This window comes from Ceratotherium simum, chromosome 3 (assembly GCF_057802395.1).
Source record: "Ceratotherium simum simum isolate JZ-2026a chromosome 3, ASM5780239v1, whole genome shotgun sequence".
NCBI lineage: Eukaryota > Metazoa > Chordata > Mammalia > Perissodactyla > Rhinocerotidae > Ceratotherium > Ceratotherium simum.
In genome coordinates this window covers 96802285-96823112 of record NC_141902.1, presented here as the reverse complement: position 1 = coordinate 96823112, position 20828 = coordinate 96802285, and the positions used below count along the sequence as shown (strand labels likewise).

The 20828-nt window shown below is 44.6% G+C and overlaps 1 protein-coding gene across 1 annotated transcript in view; it reads right to left on the bottom strand.

The window, feature by feature from the left end:
* TMC3 (transmembrane channel like 3) overlaps window positions 1-20828 on the bottom strand; it is a 42519-nt gene that overhangs the window by 2931 nt on the left and 18760 nt on the right. The window contains exons 10-20 of the mRNA XM_004432001.2: window positions 20553-20700; window positions 18381-18490; window positions 15292-15370; window positions 13979-14224; window positions 13154-13282; window positions 12561-12628; window positions 10569-10697; window positions 4459-4569; window positions 3646-3771; window positions 2899-2977; window positions 1744-1786 (exon numbers count right to left, since the gene is read on the bottom strand). Of these exons, the coding sequence (XP_004432058.2) occupies window positions 1744-1786; window positions 2899-2977; window positions 3646-3771; window positions 4459-4569; window positions 10569-10697; window positions 12561-12628; window positions 13154-13282; window positions 13979-14224; window positions 15292-15370; window positions 18381-18490; window positions 20553-20700 (1268 nt within the window). The remainder of the gene's footprint in view (window positions 1-1743; window positions 1787-2898; window positions 2978-3645; window positions 3772-4458; window positions 4570-10568; window positions 10698-12560; window positions 12629-13153; window positions 13283-13978; window positions 14225-15291; window positions 15371-18380; window positions 18491-20552; window positions 20701-20828) is intronic.

The following is a 20828-nucleotide window of genomic DNA, read 5'->3' as shown; positions in this document are numbered from 1 at the left end:
CAGACCCACCAGCCTGGGGGCCATGCACATTTTGGGATTCAAGTCATTTCTTCACACAAAGTTGGAGCTGGAGGGGAGTGTGGGGGGATCAAATGAACCCTGAGGCTTTACACATGTACCATCTGATGCCCCAGGAGGCAAAGTGGGTTATTCTCCAGCCTTGGGGCTCTGGCTCCTCATCTACACAATGGATATTATAAAGCTTACAAGATAATTAGGATTTTTTGGAAACAGTTGACAGAGCATTCTGAAAAAAGAAGTGGCCTTGAGCTGAAAAATGGACATTGGACAATGAAATTCTGATCCTGAGAAAGTCTATGGAGATTCTAGTTTTTGAAGATAACCTGAACTAAACTTAATTATGCTCCATTGGCAAATAATACTTGACAGTTACAGTGGGGTTTATAGCCTGAGCTGCAGTCTCTCCACAGCAATTTCCAGTCACACACTGCTCTCCGGAAAGGCAGACGGGCGAGCACGACCCTGAGGCCCGGTGATTTGTGCTCAGGCATTTTCCTGGAGGAGAATAAATCCCTCCCAATGAGCTGAGTATTAAACAGACGGAAGAGTTGGCCCACAGAGCCTTTCTGGGTCTCATGCTCATTCATTTTCTGAGGAGAATAGGACTGAGCCATTTTAAAGTTGCCTAGTGCCCCTTCTAGCTCACACATGAGTAGTGGTGTCCGGCAGGCACGTTTCCTTTGAGTGCACCGTGCATTTGTCCCCATTCAGGCTCGTCAGGCTTCTGCTCCTGCCGTTTTCGTGCTTTCTGCGGGGGCTCCCCTCCCTTGCTGGGCTGGGTGGGAAGCCTGTCAGGGCACAGCTGGAGAAGACGTGCGAAGGCGTGGCCATTGGGTTTGGGTTTCTTACTGGGGAATCTGTCCTTGTGGCTAGGCCTGCCCAGCTGGCATTGCTCTGCAGGAGTGGGACAGAGGACAGAACCTAAGGAGGCTGGACCCTGGGGCTGACAACTGAGCAGAGGTGACGTGATTCTGAAGATGTAATTAAGGTCTCTGACTCATTAACTTAGAGTTAATCAAACGGGACATTATCCTGGGTGGGTCTGACCTAACAAGGTGAGTCCTTTTAAAAAAGAGTATACAGGCCTTCACTGGAAAAAGGATTCGAAACGGGCCATCGAGAGGAAGTACACAAAACTGAACATGACAAAGACATTCTTATGGGTTTTTCCTCAGATGTTTGTGCTTCTTTTTCTCTCCTACTACAAAATCTCCTTCTGACTTCAGACATGTTTTGAAGTTATTCACAGGCTCGGGTATGATGTAAAAATTGTAGATTTAAACCAAAATTTATATCCCTAAATTTTATTTTATTGTGCCCAGTTAATTGTGAAAACCAGTTTCTCAGGAATTTTTATTAGTAGTGTACCTTAAACTGCTATATTTTTATTTTCTTTAATTTTTATTTATTTTTATTTTTTAATTTCATGTTTTTTGTGAGGAAGATTAGCCCTGAGCTAACATCTGTTGCCAATCCTCCTCTTTTTGCTGAGGAAGATTGGCCCTGGGCTAACATCTGTGCCCATCTTCCTCTACTTTATATGGGACGCCGCCACAGCATGACAAGTGGTGCATTGGTGTGTGCCCGGGATCTGAACTTGCAAAACCCCAGGCCACTGAAGCAGAGTGCGTGTACTTAACCGCTGTGTCACTGGGCCGGCCCCAAACTGCTATATTTTTAAATGCCCACCAACTGAGACATCAGGCATTTTTGTTTACTTACCTTCTACCATTTGGGCAAACTTTTTCTTATCTTCAGATCTTGCCTAAAATACAAATGATAATCATATATTTGTTCTGGATTTAGCAGGAAGCAGTAACAAATACTATTCTTGGGGGAAGATGATTTGTGCATCCTTGCTCAGATCTTGGGCCAGGACCAAACTCCTACTGCTCCGCAGGGCCACTACTCTGGGCTCAGGCCTGTGACTTGAGTGAGTAAATGCTGACACCTGAGAGCTAGAATTTTATCCCTAGTCAGTTTTATTTTTAGGGGCAGCTATTTGATAGACCAGGTTTAGATTCTGCCAATAATGGTTTTCCTGAGACACAAAAGAGAAAATATGGATCAACCACACAGGAGACGTATGTTTCCACAAAAATGCCCTTTGCGACTCCAAAGGCATTTCTTATTTGAGTATTTGCAAAACTAGGTGGTGTTTCTTTACATGAATTGATATCCGTGGGGTTCGGGGAGTGGGGTGAAGTAAGAGAGGCATTCAGGGGCCACATTTAAGGAGGTGCTCACTCTCGGGGCTGTGGAAGTGCAGAGTGGTACGACCCTGGGTGCGTGTGCCTCCTTGATGTGGCATCCTGGTGCCTCCCTCGCCTCGCCTTGCCCTGGCCCTGGGGGAGCCCCTGGGGTGTGCAGAGGAGGAAGAATTGTGGAAGGAGGGAGAAGTCTCCCTCTGACTGTCCTGAGAACCAGGGCTTGAGCCCCAGATGGGAGAGAGGGTAATGACAACCAGACTCTAGAAGATGCAAAAAAGGGGAGTCTTTGGGTCCGAGCAGGGCATTTGGGCCCAGAGGTCCAAGCTGAGCCAGGTAGGGAAGGGGTCCTTTCTCTTTGCTCGCAGAGAAGCACAGCCAGCAGAAGAGACAGCACACTGAGGGCTTGGTGTGGCCTCAAGAGGGGCGTTGAAGGGCTCGGGGCATCAGCAGGGCCACCTGAGGAGGAGGAACAGCAGGTGCGGCTCCCTCCTGGGCAAGCGGGAGCCGTCCCTGGACAGTCTTAGAAGTAGCTCTGGGAGACCCTGGTGGGAGGGGTGGCCAAGAGTCCCCGTCATTTGGCACTGTGACATCATGTGTGTCCCTTGCTAGTGAGATCCCAGTCAGGTGGCTGACACATTCACAAGAGCAGAGATCTCGTAATACTTGCGTTTTGGATCTGCATTTTGAGCTGGTGGTTGCTGAGCTTCAGTGATCTTGCGATGCTCTGAAGGTAGTAGATGAGCATGCTAGGACAGAACAGCACAGGGAGGTGAGTGCACTTCGGCCAGCTTGTTGGCTTTTCCGGACTTGTTCCCAGCTCAGCTGGTTGGCAGGAACCAGAGGTTCCCAGGCCAGATGTGGGCTACCCACTGACCCGTTCCTGAGGACAAAAGGTGTCGGCAAGTTCTCAGGCCTGCTAGCACTGGAAAGGGGCTGCTTTCCTTTTCTTTCTCCTGCTTTTTACAGCAAACTCCACTGACCTGGAATACTGTGCAGTGAGAGCAATAGGGAAGGAGCAAAGACCGGGAGGGGCATTTTACAGTGAATCAAGCTATGAGTACTGGATCTGCTCGCTACTATTTTTCCTTTAAGCCAAAACAAGCAGAAGTTACTCAGCTGCATTGCAAAATTCCTTTTCGAGATTATTTAAAGTTCTGGAGAATACGAAACTGAGAATGGCATTCAACCCCATTATAGTGGCCTCAGTTGCCCACGTGGTGTTGATGAATCAGTCATGCTGTCCCTCCTCGGCTCCCGCGTGAGTCAGAGTCCCTGCTTAGATCACTGGGCTCTGTCAGTGGCTTTCGAATGAACTCACTGATTTTATATAATTATTGGAAAGCAGTGCTTTCTTGTTGGCCAAACATGCAGAAGTCCCCCAAAAGCTGGCAGGGAAGTCATGTGTGGTACTCACAAGAGCAGCAGCACGGCCGGCAGGATGACCACAGGGCTGCCGATGTACCCCACCACAGAGCCAAACCATGCAGGAAAGTCCTTCTCAATCGTCTCTGACACAATGTCATAAATCTTCTCTTGTCCACTGTGAGATAGAAAAGCGTAACTCCAAATTGTGTTGCTTTTGGCAGAAAGATGCTGCAAGCTGTCAAAAAAATGGCTAGATGGCCACAGTCCAATCTTCAATGTCAGTTATAAAGCTAGAGTAAATATCTGTGTGTGAAAGACATGTCACCTTCCTAAGATGATTTCATAGGAAGTAGTCATCTAATTATTATGTAGGTTTGAAGGTGGGGTGAAGAACCACATTTTCTGTGTGTGTGTGTGTTTTAATAATGTACACAAGATAGACTCTAAATATTACATATATATTGTATCAAAGCTGACTTAAAGCAAATGCTGGGAGATAATTTGAGATTTCTGCCTTGGTGGAGCTGGATAATGCAGAATCCAAAGTGAGGTGGACTATCTTTAATAAAAGCTTTCTGCGTTCTAGGAGCGGGAGGTTGACCGGGTAGACTTTCTTTCTAGCCCTGGAGCAATGTTGTTTCTTTTTTTGATTTTTAAATCTGTATCTTTTAAAGATGAGCACAGAGATGATCATACTTGAGGGCAGCCTGCTTATCAAGAAAGGGCACTGGTCTCAGATTCAAAAGGCATGACTTTGAGATCTTTCTCTGCTAGTGCCCTGTTCTGTAAGCCAGAAGGAGAATTCAGTCTCCCACAGCTGTCAGTAGCTCCAAGCAGAGCTGACGGAAGTAAAATCACTTACCTGAACGGCCCGCAATGTAGGGAGGGCTTGTACCGGACAATGGCAAAAATGGTTGGCAGCATGCAGAGGAAGAGCATAAACAGGAGCATGGCCAAGTAGAAGTTGTTGGATCTGCAAAGAAACCAGGTGGCCAGTTGCCAATGATGCGTATGCCTGAAGAACTGACACAGAACCGCAACCCTGACTCTTTGCAAACAGAAGAATCCTATCTAGGACAGGTTCGTCATAGGGTCACAGGCAGCTTGGCAAACTAGAAATTGGTGCTCAGAGGGACTTCATAGATCATCCAACCCAAAGTATTCATCTACTAAACATTTGCTGAACACCTGTTCACCTCAAAACAAGAGAGTGGTGAACCCATGGGCATTACCCTATAAGCTTAATTCATGGAAAATCTTAGAAACCTTTGCCCCATTCACCTGGGTCCTTACCTAAAGGTTCCCTCTCCTGTTCTCAGCCTTGAACTTGTCTCCTGTGTATGAGAACGGTTTGACTCCTTTGGTTATGATTCTTGACCCTCTCACTTGGATGTGTCTCTCGACCTCTTACCCTCTCTGCTCCTGGCTGCTCAGGGTAAATGTTCTGCCTGACTAAGCTCGGGGCCCTGGGCCCTGAGCTGGTGTCAGGGAGCATGGCTGCCCAGGCCTCTCCTGAGGCAGCTCAGATCTATTTGTTGTACGAGGCCCTGTACACTGTCTGGAAAGAGAATGAGTGGTCAACCAATCTCGAGACTCTCAAGAGCACTCTCTGTCTCTCTCTTTAATAAAATAGATTAGACTGGAAGAGAATAGAAAATATCAGAGTGCATAGAATGTAAGTAGGTGAGTCTTAATTTGTGAAACCTTTCTCTCTCTCCCTTTCTCCTCCCCCATATATACACTATATATATATTTGTGTGTATATTCATTTATATGTATGTGTGTGTATATATGTGTGTGTATATATGTATGCATGCATGTATGTAGACATATACATATATACATATAAGTGGATATACACATGCACATATAAATTATACATAAAAACATGTATATATGAATGTATGCAGGTATGTGTACTGGTCACTAGGTAAAGTACAAATACATTATCACACAGGTTATGGTCAAGAAGTTTGAAAGCCACTGATGTACACCCACATAAATAACTATTATGTCAAAATAAAATGGATGAGCTCTAATCAAGGTGTTCAAAATGTGTTGTGAATTCACCAAAATGGCTAAAATGGAAAACACAGAAAAGAACAAGTGTTGGCAAGCTTGTGGGACAACTAGAGTCTCATGTAATGCTGGTGGAAGTGTAAAAGATGTTTTGACACGTCTACTAAAGGTATGCATGCCCCACACCCAGCAATTGCTCTCCTAGGTGTATACCTAACAAAAGACCCTTCTGAGAATGTTCAAGGCAGCATTATTCATTATAGCTAATAGTTGGAAACAACCCTTGTGCCCATCAAAAGTAGCATGGATGGATGAGGAGTGACGTCAGCATCATGGTGGAGTGAGCTTTCCCCCTTAGACTCTCCCCACTAAGATACAACAAAAAGGACATTTACATACCAACACAGGACATTCACACAACACAAAGGACATCTGAGAGACCCACACAGCCTTACCTCTGAAACTGGAGGTGCTGGAACCCCCAGAGGAAGTGGAAGGAGGGAAGGAGAACTCCTCTCCTTCCCGAATGACAGTGACCCTGGGACCTGGACCGTGCAGCTCTGAGGGGGGATAGGGGCGGCCCTCTGCGGGAAAACTGTCACTCTTCAAGGTCTCTCACAGCCTGTGGGAAATTCCTGTATGGAGGGGACTGAACTGTTGCAGGGGTGCCTTCATCAACCTAGCACCCCAGGAGAGCAGATAGTGAGGGAAGAGCAAGAAGCCCCTGGGATCGGGCAGGCTAAAGAAAGAGCCTCTCCCCCTGCCTGGTGCTCCAGGACAACTGGTCAGCCAGATGGATCATGCCAGGCTCAGAATACACAGATCTTGACCCCCACCTGGTGGCGGCAGGTGGAAGCTGTGACCAGATATTTTCAGAATGCAGAAAAATAAGCCCACACCCTCAGCCAGTATGCAAAAATATATTAAATCTCCAGACCAGAAGGAAAATGACAAGCACCCGGAAATCAATCCTGAAGGCACAGAAATTTATAACCTAAAGGACAGAGAATTCAAAATAGCTATCATAAAAAAGCTCAAAGAATTACAAGAAAACACAGATAATTCAATGAAATCAGGAACTTCTTCACAAAAGAGATTGAAACATAAAGAAAAACCAATCAGAAATGTTGGAGATGAAACACACAGTGGAGGAGATAAAGAAAAATCTGGAATCTTTAAAGGACAGAGCTGTCAATATGGAGTAAAGAATTAGCATTATTGAGGATAGGAATGTAGAAATGCTCCAGATGGAGGAGGATAAAGAACAAAGACTAAAAAGAAATGAAGAAATTCTCTGAGAAATATCCGATATAATTAGGAAATGCAACATAAGGATTATAGGTATTCCAGAGGGAGAAGAGAGGGAGAAAGGAGCAGAGAGCTTGTTCAAAGACATAATAGCTGAGAACTTCCCAAACCTGGGGAAGGAGCTGGAAATACAAGTGAATGAAGTCAACAGATCTCCTAAATATATCAACATAAAAAGATCCTCTCCAAGGCATATAGTAGTAAAGCTGGCAAAAGTCAATGACAAAGAAAAATTATTAAGGGTAGCAAGACACACACACAAAAAAACCAACATACAAAGGAATTCCAATCAGGTTCTCAGTCGATTTCTCAGCAGAAACTTTACAGTCTAGGAGAGAGTGGAATGCTATATTCAAAATTCTGAAAGACAAAAACTTTCAGCCAAGAATACTCTATCCAGCGAAAATATTCTTCAGAGATGATGGAGAAATAATAACTATCCCAGATAAACAAAAACTAAGGGAGTTCATTGCCACTAGACCCCCACTACAAGAAATGCTCAAGAAGGCCCTCATGCCTTACAAAAAAAGAGAAAAGGGATACAAAGCTGTGAGCAAGGAGAAAAATAGACAAAATCAGAAAAATTGCAGCTCTCTATCAGAATAGGTTAGCAAACACCTAATTACAACATCAAAGATTAAGGGAAGGAAAACACCAAAAATAAATATAACCTCATCTCTTTAAACACAAACTCACAAGATGGAATAAGTTGTGACCATAATAACTTAGAAGGGGAAGATAAAAGGAATGGAATCGACTTAGTCTAAGGAAATGAGGCCATCAGAAAATGGACTGTCTCATCTATGAGATTTTTTATACAAACCACATGGTAACCACTAAACAAATAATCAGAACAGAGACACATACAATAAATAAAGAGAAAACTAAGAAAACCATCATAAGGAACTACCAAAGTGAATTGGTAGTCCAAAATACACAGGATGAGAAACAAAGCAAATGCAAAAGAACTGGAGAATGAGCAATAAAATAGCAACATTAAGCCCTTGTATATCAATAACCACTCTAAATGTAAATGGATTGAATTCTCCAATCAAAAGACACAGAGTAGTGGGATGGATTAAAATACAAGATCCAACAATATGCTGCCTCCAGGAAACACACCTCAGCTCTAAAGACAAACACAGGCTCAGAGTGAAAGAATGGAAGACAATCCTCCAAGCTAATGGCAAACAAAAGAAAGCAGTGTTGCCATACTCATATCAGACAAAGTAGACTTCCAGATAAAATGGGTAATGAGAGACAAAGAGGGGCAATATATAATGACAAAAGGGACATTCCACTAAGAAGACATATCACTTATAAATATATACGCACCCAACACAGGAGCACTAAAGTACATAAAGCAACTATTGACAAACCTAAAAGGAGATAGTAACAAAAGCACAATAACAGTGGGGGATCTTAAAACTCCACTTACATCAATGGATAGATCATCCAGACAGAAAGTCAATAAGGAAATAGTGGACTTAAATGAAAAACCAGACCAGATGGACTTAATAGATTTATATAGAGCACTCCATCCAAACACAGCAGATTACACATTATTCTCAAGCATGCATGGAACATTCTCAAGGATAGACCATATGTTGGGAAGCAAGGCAAGCCTCTATAAATTTAAGAAGACTGAAATCGTAACAAGCATCTTTTCTGACGCATAATGCTATGAAACTAGAAATCAACTACAAGAAAAAATCTGGGAAAGTGACAAAGATCTGGAGGCTAAACAATATGCTACTGAATAACCAATAAATCATTGAAGAAATTAAAGGAGAAAGCAAAAAATATCTGGAGACAAATAAAAATGAAAATACACCATACCAACTCATATGGGATGCAGCTAAAGTGGTCCTGAGAGGGAAATTCATAGCAATGCAGGTCCATATTAACAAATAAGAAAAATCCCAAATAACCAACCTTAAACTACACCTAAAATAATTAGAAAAAGAAGAAAAAACAAAGCCCAAAGTTGGCAGAAGGAGGGAAATAATAAAACTCAGAGCAGAAATAAATGAAATTGAAAGCAAAAAAGCAGCAGAAAGGATCAAGGAAACAAATAGCTGGTTCTTTGAGACAAACCCTTAGCCAGACTTACTAATAAAAAAAGAGAGAAGGCTCAAATAAACAAAATTAGAAATGAAAGAGGAGAAATTACAACGGATACCACAGAAATACAAAGGATTAAAGAGAATACTATGAAAATCTATAAGCCAACAAATTGGACAGTCTAGAAGAAATGGATAAACTCTTAGACTCAAACAACCTCCTAAAACAGAATCAAGAAGAAATAGAGACCCTGAATAGACCAATCCAAGTAAAGAGATTGAAACAGTAATTAAAAACCTCCCCCCAAATAAAAGTCCAGGACTAGATGGCTTCTCTGAAGAATTTTACCAAACATTCAAAGAAGATTTAATACCTGTCCTTCTCAAACTATTCCAAAAAATAGAGGAAGATATAACCCACTTCCTAACACATTCTACGAAGCCAACATCACCCTGATACCAGAGCCAGATGAGAACAGTACAAAGAAGGAAAATTACAGGCCAATATCGCTGAGGAACATAGATGCAAAAATCCTCAACAAAATATTGGCAAACCGAATACAGCAATGCATTAAAAGGATCATACACCATGATCAAGTGGGCAGAGGGTATGAACAGACGTTTCTCCAAGGAAGATATACAGATGGCCAATAGGCATATGAAAAGATGTTCAACATCACTAATCATCAGGGAAATGCAAATCAAAACAACACTAAGATATCGCCTTATACCCATTAGAATGGCTATCATCACCAAGACAAAAAAGAAGACAAAATCGTCCCATTTGCAACAACGTAGATGGACCTGGAGGGTATTATGTTACGTGAAATAAGCCAGACAAAGACAGACAAACATCACATGATTTCACTCATATGTGGAAGATAAACTAACACACGGACAGAGAGAACTGTTTGGTGGTTACCAGGGGGAAGGGGGTTGGGGGTGGGCACAAGGGGTGAAGGGGAGCATTTATAGGGTGACTGACAAACAATAATGTACAACTGAAATTTCACAATGTTATAAACTACTATGACATCAATAAAAAGAAAGTAGAATGGATAAAGAAATAGGGGTATATTTCCTCAATGATATGAACCTCACAGGCACATTATTCAGGGAAAGAAGCCAGAAACAAAAGAGCTCCTCCTGTGTGCGATTCCATTTACGTGGAGTCAAAAACCAGGCAAAATGAATTACGCTGGTAGAAGTTGGTGGTGACTGGAATTGAGTACAAGGGGCCTTCTGGGTGTTGTTCTTGATCTGTTTCTTGATCTGGGTGCTGGTCACGTACTCGTGTTCAGTTGGTGAATATTCATCAGACTGATATTTATGATTTGTGCACTTTCTAAATGATTGTTAAACTTCAGCAAAAAGTTTTAAAAAATATGTCATGAGCTTAAGAGGAGTAATGATTAACTCCAAGGGTGGGGCATTGGAAATGGCTTCAGGAAGGAAATAAACCAGAGGACAGACAAGATTTTGATAAGCAGAGAGCTGGGGACCCCCTTGTGGAAGTCGCCCTGGACAAGGTGCGGTGGATGATGCAAGTTCTCTGTCTGCAGCCCGCTTTGCTCCCACTGACCTGGAGGCTCGAAACACCTGCTGGTGGGGCACATTGCAGGTCAGCACAGCCCAGCTCCTCAGGTACATGAGCCCAATCAGCTTGAGGACATTGAAGGCAGGGAGGCACGGAGAGAAGAAGGCCCCCATCCTGGAACCACGAGGGGAGGCGAGTTAGCACGTTGTCTTCCAGTCTAATAGGGTTCTGAGACCTTGAGATTTATACCTTATGCTTAAAGGACCAGAGAAACCCCTGAAGCTCTGAGACCCCAACCCTCCACCGTCGCAGATAAGACAGGTAACTTCTGCAGATGATTGAAAATATCCTCTTTGCACAGGAACACTGTCTCTCTCTTCACACTCAGCAGAGGAAAGGCCCTCTTCTGGTGAAGAGGCAAATGATGGGTCACCACAGTTCGGGGGGCTCTAGGTTTTGCCTGTCTATGGTGAGGGCTGCGTTAATAAATTACTGACTTTCAGGTTTGATCAACATATGTTGAGCAGCTATTTTGTTGGGCATATGCTAAACATCCTCTCACATTTCAGCTCATTTAACCTTCTGCAATCATGAAAGGAGGGATAAATGACCAAAGTTTATAGACATGGAAGGTGGGTCTGGGGAAGTTAAGTGATTTGCCCAAAGACATGTTGCTAACAAAAGGGCGACCCCGTATCATCCACATGGAGATACTTCTGAGAGTGACAGATCTCGGACAACAGGCAAGAACTGGACTGTCTGGGGAAACAGACATGTAGTTACACTGCAAATAGGTGTCACAGATGGAACAAAATCCAGATCTTCTGACATTGAGGCTAAATCTGTTTATACTGGGTGTGCATCCATACAATACTTGTGGAATTCAGATTTAGTGATAGGAAAATAAGTATAGATATAAGGATACGTTTAATAAGTAAAAGCTTTTAAAAAGACACTTTTGGTTTCTCACAGACAGCAGGCAAGAATTTCACTGTCTGTGTGATGTTAGGCAAGACATTTAGCTTCCCTGTGCCTCAGTTTTCTCATATTTACAATGGAGAAAATAGTACTAGTAACCTAGTAGGGTTTCTGAAGGATTAAGTCTGTTACTACAGGTATAAAAGTGTCTGATATCTACTAAATGTTAAGTAAATGTTACATATTATTTTTAATACTGTATTTGTGAAAATACTTTTCAAAAGAAGGGGACTAGGAGAATATAGAATTTGATTGAAGGAATATTACTTTATATCTCTCAATTCTACATGCATTTTACTGAATGATTATGAGGAGAGATTGTGTTTTCTGAATGTATGGAACATCAAAGTTGTTCTTTTTCTTTGTTTGCTTGTGTTTTATCAAATAGCTCTCTATTTATGGTCCAGTAGGTAAAACCAGAGATGAAGGGGTGACTTAGGGAGCTCTCTGCCCAGCCCACAGACACACACCTTTGTGGCCCAGATGACCCCTCTCGGTTCTCTGGCGTCTTTAGGAAGAGGATTGCCTTGGCTGGAAGTTGCCCTGTGTGGACAGTCTTCCCAAGTTTCTGGCCTCCCCCAGCACGGGTCTGCAGTCTGGCAGATGGCCGTGCCCCTGGGCTCAGTGTCTAAGTGAAAATATGGATGCACATGGGAGGGACAGTGGGCAGCTGAGGGCAGGAAGGCCAGGCTCCCCAGCTGTGACACAGCCACTCCGGGAAGTCCTCCTGGGGGGTTAGCGACCTCTTCTCAGCCTTCCCCCAGTCCTCCCCAGCAGCTTATTCTATCGGGTCCTGTGCAGATTTTTTTGGCTATAATCACAGTGGCCTAAAAATGGGCAATTTCCTTCATCACTCCTTTCTGAAAAATGCTTTTAGAAAACCATTACTTTTAGAAAAAAATTACTATACATGTGAAATATTTCAATTAGAAAATGTTTATGTCTTTCTTAATTCATATGATTGTGTTTATTATGGTCACGTCCCAACCAGACGAAGTGAATTAAAATCTTAGCCCAGATGAGATGTAAGCAAAGGCAAGAAGAAGCTTTGATACCTACCAGATCATTCCCTGGTTGTAGACTAAATGTAGCACATTCTCCGCTATTTTGAATTCCCCATATTCAGGCTACAAGAGAAAATGAACTTCCGCATCAAAAAATGCTCCAAAGTTCTTTGCATAAAGCAGTTAATTATAGTACATACATAGACTTCCTTGTTTATATAGGCATGTAGAGATCATTGTCTGTGTGGCCATCTCAGCAAATAGAAGATGTAAGAATGGTGCCGGCCCTGTGGCTTAGCGGTTAAGTGCGCGTGCTCCGCTGCTGGCGGCCCGGGTTCGGATCCCGGGCGCTCACTGACGCACTGCTTCTCCGGCCATGCTGAGGCCGCGTCCCACACACAGCAACTAGAAGGATGTGCAGCTATGACATACAACTATCTACTGGGGCTTTGGGGGGAAAAAAAGTATAAAAATAAAATAAAATAAAATAATGAAAATGTAAGAATGAAATGGAAACTCAGCTTTGCATACCGTTTCCCTCTTTCCTCATGTATTTTCTCTCAGCCACGTCTGTTTCCCAGCCTAGTCATTAGAAAAGGGTGCATCTAGCCATATGAACTTCCTCAATAGACAGAGCATCTTACTTACAAACTTGCTTTCCAGGTCCCAACACCAGTAGTCACTTAAGTACCGAACAAAAAGTCCTCGGAAGAAGTCTATGAGCAGGATGCTGGCCACAGTGAAGAGCATGTCGATGATGGAGAGCTTCAGCATCTCCTGAAACACAAGCGTTCTTGGATGCCACCACGCCTCCATGCCCTGCCCTCCCACCACCCACCTCTCCCTTCAAGGTCCCCCAGTCTGTTCATTCCCATGGGCTTGAACCACTGGGTCCTCTCCAGTGGCACATAATGGACGCTCAATAAATATTTGTTAACTTGAATTTTGATATCCAAGGCCAGCATTACATGAAACCAGGAGGATCTAAGGTCTGTGGTTTTGTAGCCACAGGAGACAACTGGAGGCCTGTGATTCAATTCCATGGGATAATACCTCAGAGCTGAGATTCTCTGTACAAGACAATGTATCGAAGGTGGAAGGCAGAGTGGTTCAGGGCTCAAAGCTTGGAACAGATGCCAGGGTTTGGGCCTTTGTTCTGATCTTTACTATCTATGTCCTTAGGAAAGTTATTTAACCTCTTGTGTCTCAGTTTCCTCATCTGTGCCTATAAGGGTGGTAATAATAGGATTCTTATGGGACTAAGCACTTAGACTAGGTTCCAGCACACAGTTAACACTGCTTGAGTCTTTGCACTGATTATTATTATTAACTTTGAGAACTGGAAAATCATAAACCCTCACTGGACCTTATTTTCCTTTTCTATAAAATAGGAATAATGACACTTCAGAGATTTGCTAGACTTAAGTGATGAAATGGATGTGAAAGGGCTTTATAAGGGAGACAGGGAGCCACCTGCCCAACATAGGTTTCCCAGCACTGGTTTTGAGGACTCTGGGTGTAGACAGTGGTCTTGTTGGCCTCTGAGAGAGGCAAAGTGTAAGTTGGGATGCTAGCTTCTTCTAGGGCCCATGTGCTGTTTCTCCTGAGCCCTATCCCAGGCCCAGGCATGGACCATTTCTCTTCTTCAGGGGCTGCCTTGGTGGCAAAGACGATGGTAGAATCTATCCAGTGACTTGTGTTACTTTTAGTAGCAGCTTCCTGGGGAGAGAAGGAGGGAAGGAAGAAAAGAAGGTTGTCCATGTATCTGTAAATAAGGACCCACCATGGATACCAAGGGTGTCATTGCACTGCTTGGGAGTAATCTCCCTGTCTCTCTGTGTCTCTGTCTCTCCCTGTCTCCATCTCTCTCTCCCCTTCTGCCTCCAGCGTGGTAGATAGCCACTTGACTAGAGTTGACCCCAATAATGAACATAGAGTTGTAATGGATAGTATTTGTTGGTCCCTAGTAAGTGTCAGAGACTGTTCCAGGTTAATACGTTACATCTTCTCATCCTCACAAGAGTGTCGGGTAAGAATAATTATCTGTATTATAGATGAGGAGACTGAAGCTCAGCCAATTGAAGTGGAACACTCAAGGTCACTTTGCAAGTCAGTGCAGGTGAGGACCCAGTCTATGCAACATCACAGCCTGGATGCAGAACCGTCACCTCGTCTGCCTTATAAGCCTGAGTTTGATGCTGGTCTGGTGTGGCTTGAGCAAACAGCCCTGAGAAACCTCCTTCTCCTCCCTGCCTTCCCTTCCACCCCCATCTGGGATGTCCTCACAGGTGGAGCTCCAAAGCTACTCTGGGTTGGGAGTGGATACTCTTGCTGGTTTGGGATGGGGGCCCACTCTGAACAGTTACCCAGGAGTGCTTATCTTCTCCCAGCTTTCTAAATGAGTCTCACAGCCAGCCACTCTTCCCGGGGTCATTTGCAATAGCTTTTCATAGCTTCTTCCGATGGGATTCAAGGAAATGGGGTAGTATTGTGGAAAGAGACTAGGAGCCAAAGACCCAGGGTCTCACCCCAGCCCTGTCACTCACTAGCCACAAACCCTGGCCTCAGTTTCTTTATCTTGGAAATGGGGCTAATTTTTCTATCCTCACCTTGAGAAGACCACAACTGAGTTGAGTTTTGAAGATGATGAATGGAGTGCAAGTGTAAGCACTGATGTTAACAACAATGAAGATGACCTGTGTGTGTATGCATGTGTGTGTGTGCGTGTGTGCTTGCATGTGTGTGGCAGTGGTTGGGTGGGCAACTGTCCAGCGGGGAGCACTCACCTCACTGCTCATGCTGTTGACTTTGTCCAGGAGAGCGATGATCAGACTGTAGAGATTTCCCAGGTAGAGCACAAGGACCCTGGAAGCCACAAGCCCACCTTGAGACACAGCCCACCACACAAAAGTCCATGGTCCTCGACCCACCACAGTTTAGAAGTGACTACCCTAGGGGGCCGGCCCCGTGGCGCAAGCAGTTAAGTGCGCAGCGCAGCGGCCTGGGGTTCGCTGGTTCGGATCCCGGGTGTGCACCGAGGCACCACTTGTCAAGCCATGCTGTGGCGGCATCCCATATAAAGTGGAGGAGGATGGGCATGGATGTTAGCCCAGGGCCCGTCTTCCTCAGCAAAAAAAAAAAAAAAAAAAAAAAAAGAAGTGACTACCCTGGTTACGCTAAGAGAGCGGCTGCCACACTTGGTTTCCTTCAGAATCATATTGGGTGCATTTAAAAAATACAGAATTCCCGAATCCACCATGCTTCCGTAGGTCTGGATGGGTCTGGGAATCTTCTTATAGCCTTCTCAGGTAAGAAGATTCCACTGTAGCCTTCCTTGGATCAGCATTTAAGAACCACTACTGCAGCAGAAAGAGGGTGAGCTTAGGAAGGGGCGTTCTGCAGCATAGTGTAAATTATATGTGTGTTTGTGTCATGCTTTCTGGTTTATAAAGTGATTTTCCAGCATTAACTCATTTGATTCTCACAACTCTGTGAGGTCCGTATTATTATTATCCCCACTTAAGGGACAAGTACATTGAATCACCAGGAGGACTAAGTGGCCTGTTCAAGTTCATGCAGTTAGGAGGAGGCAGGGTACAATTTCAGGGTCTCAGTGGGGGGTTCTGAAGCACAGGCTGAACCCCACAGGGCACTGCGGGGCTGAAGCAAGAGGGACTGTGGGCACAGCTACAGCACGTGGGCAGCTGGGAGTGGACGGAATCTGAGAGCAACAGCCTCCATCGGCCAATGGTCAAACTTGATGCCAGTTTCCCCTGAGTTGGAAGGTTTCGGAAACCCATGGAATTTCTGGATGCAGCCTTGAGTCTTATCAGAAACGTGTCTGGAAAAAATGAGATGATGAAGGAAAATGGCAGGTTTACAAATACCCCACAGGGACGGTGGTTAGTGCTTTGAGAATCATGAAACTGATGCCAGTTGATGAAAAAGAGAAAGTGGCTTGATTCCGAGGAAAAGACTCCCAACTGAAGCCGAGTGGCCCATCCCCACAGCCCCCCTTCATCTCTCGGGTGCAGAGTTGACTGCCTGCGTGGTGGAGTGAGCAGAGAACCGGGGGAGAGGCGTCTCCCTGGGGCCTCATCGGGACGGCGCATCGGCTTTTCTTGTGAAATTGTGGAGTGCTGCCCTTCGACCTTGTGCCAGGACCTTTTGCTCTCTGCGTGCACAGTATCTAGCACAGGGCAAGCTCCTCGGAGTAAACTCGGCAAGCGTTGCTGAAGGAAGAGCGGAAGGATTTCATCTGCTGTCTCGGTAGCCCATCCCTCTGGTTTTCCCTGTGCCTTGGATAAAAGGTAACACGGTCTGTTGGTTAGTTAATGGAACCAAAATAATTGTCTTGCTCTTATTGCCAGAATTAGGCCTAATTTGTCTGGGGCAAGTCTCTTGATGCCTCTGTTTCTCTAGTTTTAAACATGAGTAACGAGGTCAATCTATATAATAGGATTGCTGTTAGACCAAATGCAATAATGGAATTGATCCTTCTCAACGCCTGCTGGTGAGGAAGGAGCTGATGAGGACGCTTCTCTCTCCCAGATCAGAAGAGGTGCTGATGGGAGCACAAAGCCCCAGGGTCAGAGCCCGGGGGCGAGTCTCCTCCCAGAGCTCCCCTGGGCTGTGAGGTTTCCACAAACCCCTCGCTCCTTCCAGTCGTGTTTTTCTATCTTTGAAATGACAGTTGGATTTCAGGGGGTCGCAGACTTCAGCCTTCAAGCCAAATCCTCCCCTTACCTATTCTGTAACAGTCATGAGGTACACAGCCACGCTCTCATCTGTGTATTGTCGATGGTGGCTCTCATGCTGCCTCAGAGTTGAGCAGGTGTGACACAGACCGTATGACACGCAAAACCTAAAATATTTCCCGTCTGGTCCTTTACAGAAAACATCTGCTGACTCCTGAATGACAGCAACTCCTCCCAAAGTGGTCTGTGGAAACTTCGTTCTGTGATTGAGTGTGATCTTCGAATGCAACCAAGTGTTACAAGAGAAAACACGGAAAACATGATGAAAGAGATGTGGACCAGGGCGGGGGAGGCAAGTCTGCCGTGCTCTGACAGCACCCTCTCTCTGCCACATCTAATCTAACAGTAACTCCCCCAAACCTGCTAGTTTCATTTACACATGAGGAGACTACACTCCAGGAAGAAGTGGATTGTTCAGGAAGACAGAGATGAAGCCAGCACTAGAAATGAAATGTGGTTGTTCTGACCCACACGGGCTGTGTCCTAGGACATCCCCTCAGACCCACCAGCCTGCTGTTGCTCAGGGCTGCATTCACCACCTGCTGTCACACCCACTGACCATCCTGGCACGACCCCAGAGGCTCCCTGGCATATCCACCAGAACCTCGTTGAGTCTATGCTTTCGGGAATTATGAGCAAAGCATTATGTTCATCTCACATCTGGAAAAACAGTATGGGTCTCTTTCACCACTCACAGTCAATCCACGGCGGGACTCAACAATGAGGAAAACTGGGCAGGCTTTCCATCATCTTCTTGGGCCTCTTTCTCTTGTATCTGCCTTTTCTCCCTCTTCTTCTCTTCTTCCCCTCCCTCTCCTCCTACTCCTCCTCATCTTCTTGTTCTCTTCATTACCTTTTCATTCATTTCTTGTATCCTTGTCCTCCCGGTCCTTCTTCTTCCGCCCCTCCACTCCCCCTGCCTCCTCATCCTCCTTCTCCTCCTTCCTGCCTTTCTCTCCTGTGGCATCCTGCTTTTATGGAGATGCATCCATAGGGAAAGTTCTGTGCTAGTTTTGAGGGAATGAAGCAAGCCCTGGCTCTCAAGGGACTTAGGTTCCCACCCTAGTTAGGCAGATGGGTGACCTACAATGTGGCATTTCCCAGCAGGGCCACCATACCTTGCCAGCTGGAAGCGCAGTGTAGTTCGAGGGTGGTACATCTCCAACGCAGCGATGAGGTCGAAGGCTGATGGTGCTAGCATGGTGACGAGCGAGACCACCACACTCACCTGCCGAGAGAGGGCAAGCCAGACATGAGTTCCCCAGGCTCCACATCTCAGCCTCACTTACTTCCCATTTGGTTTTAGCCTAATATCTGGTCAGTGGGTATTCAGAGACTCACACAGTTCTTATATGGAAAACCTGCCCCAAACTCTGCTTATTAGCTGCTTTCAAAGGGCCACTACCACAGTGTCATGTGTTCACTCCTTTTAGGAATGCTCCTCAATCTGAAGACACTCATACATGCCATTTGGGACTCACTATCATTTCTGCCACATCTTCCAATTACCATGTCATTCTATTTCTATTTCCTTGACCTTGGATGGAAGATGGAAATAACTGCAACAATTAACAATAGAGAAGGGAAGGCTGAGAGGTAATTTAATGTTCTTTCTGTACATGGAAGATTAATTATCTAGAGAATTGTGCCTGGCTCTTGTTTCTTTGTACTGATGCAAAAGAGAAGATTTAGCTCATGTGTGACCTAAGAGAAGAAATAATTTCTGAATATATCTTTAAAAGTTTATCTATCTGTAAACACACAAGCACATATTTACATAACCCACTGAATTAACATAAAATAGAAAGAGGTACAGGAAAAGACTGCCTAATGTAGTGTCAGATTTTGAGAAATTATCATACATTGAGGATAAACTGGTAAGCATCATATGGCCTACATTTTGTTTTTGTTTTTGCTGAGGAAGGTTTGCTGAGCTCACATCCACTGCCAGTCTTCCTCTTTTTGTATGTGAGCTGCCACCACAGCATGGCCACTGACAGATGAGTAGTGTAGGTCCGTGCCTGGGCACTGAGCCCCAGCTGCCAAAGCAGAGTGTGCCCAACTCAACCCCTAGGCCACTGGGCTGGCCCAACACTTTGTTTTTTAAATCCCACAGATGATCATCATTTTCACAGAAGTGGTCTGAGAGGTGGCGTTTGTGCTATTTCTGTCTTTCAAATATTTACAGGTAAATTGAACCAAGCTTTCTGGACAACAGTCCTGTAATAAATATTAAAAAGTATATTTGCCATCTATACTGAATGATTTAAATCGACATACGTCTTCTTTCATTTGTGAAAGGACTTATTACCTTGTCCTTTCTAGGCTCACTCTAAATTTTATTTATAAGGAGTGAGGAGAATTTATAGGAGAGGTGTGTATGTACAACGTGCAATTATTTTGAGAGCTGTATCTATTACCAAGTGGGTACTAGAGATGGTACTAATAAAGTTCCTGATTCTTTCCAATGACTTTTAAATAAAAATTGCGATGTGCCTAAAAAAAAAAAAAAAAAAGAAGTATAAAATTATTCATAACCTTCCTCTTGGTAATTTTATATTCATCGGAATATTCACATAAATGGAGGGAAAAGAGATTTAAAAACACAAGCCGTGGGGCCGGCCCCATGGCTCAGCGGTTAAGTGAGCGTGCTCTGCTGCTGGCAGCCCAGGTTCGGATCCCGGGCACGCACCGACGCACCGCTTCTCCGGCCATGCTGAGGCCACGTCCCACGTACAGCAACTAGAAGGATGTGCAGCTATGACATACAACTATCTACTGGGGCTTTGGGGGAAGAAAAATAAATAAATAAAATTATTTAAAAAAAATAATAAAATAAAAAATAAAAACACAAGCCCTTGGTGTGGTGCTGGTCTGGGAAGCATTATTTGTAATTTAGAAATACGGAAGCCACTAAGTGTTCCGTAGTTGGCACGTGGTCGACTTTGACAGGCACAGTGGAAAGCAATGCAGTGGTTAATGCAAGTCTCCAGGTGACGTCAATTTCTGGGAACATGTATGTGAAGAAACAACACATGAAAAAAGCAAAGCGCAGTCAGCAAAATGCAAAGGTAAAGACTGTGTGAATGCTTGAAGGTGTTTTTGAATTCAGTCTTTCCCGATTGAGACCAGTGAAATCCTTCAGCCAAGCCTGGTGTTGCCATCTGGCTCAAAGCCCTGCACTACGTGCACTAGGACAAGAAGACTGAATTTTTCCATGGAGATATTTCTAGCTAACTCATTAAGAAACACGGTGGAAACAGATGGGCAGGCTACTTCTGTGTGGGTACCTCATTCTTTTCCCAGAGCGTCAACTCCTTCTTTGACTGCTCCAGCTTCTGGGACCGGTCCACCACGAAGTAGATGAGATAAATGCTCCCCGCGAGTGAGAGAAGCACCAGGATGTTGGCGATGACCCTCAGGCAGATGGTCACTGCTCTGTGGGGGGAGGCTGGCATGAGGATGGGGTCACTGGGTTCTGTGCAGGGCACCGCAATGCACAGACAATTTGAGTTATTTTCCACCAAGTGGGTCCCCTGCTTGAAGACTCGGTGCTCTTTTATCCC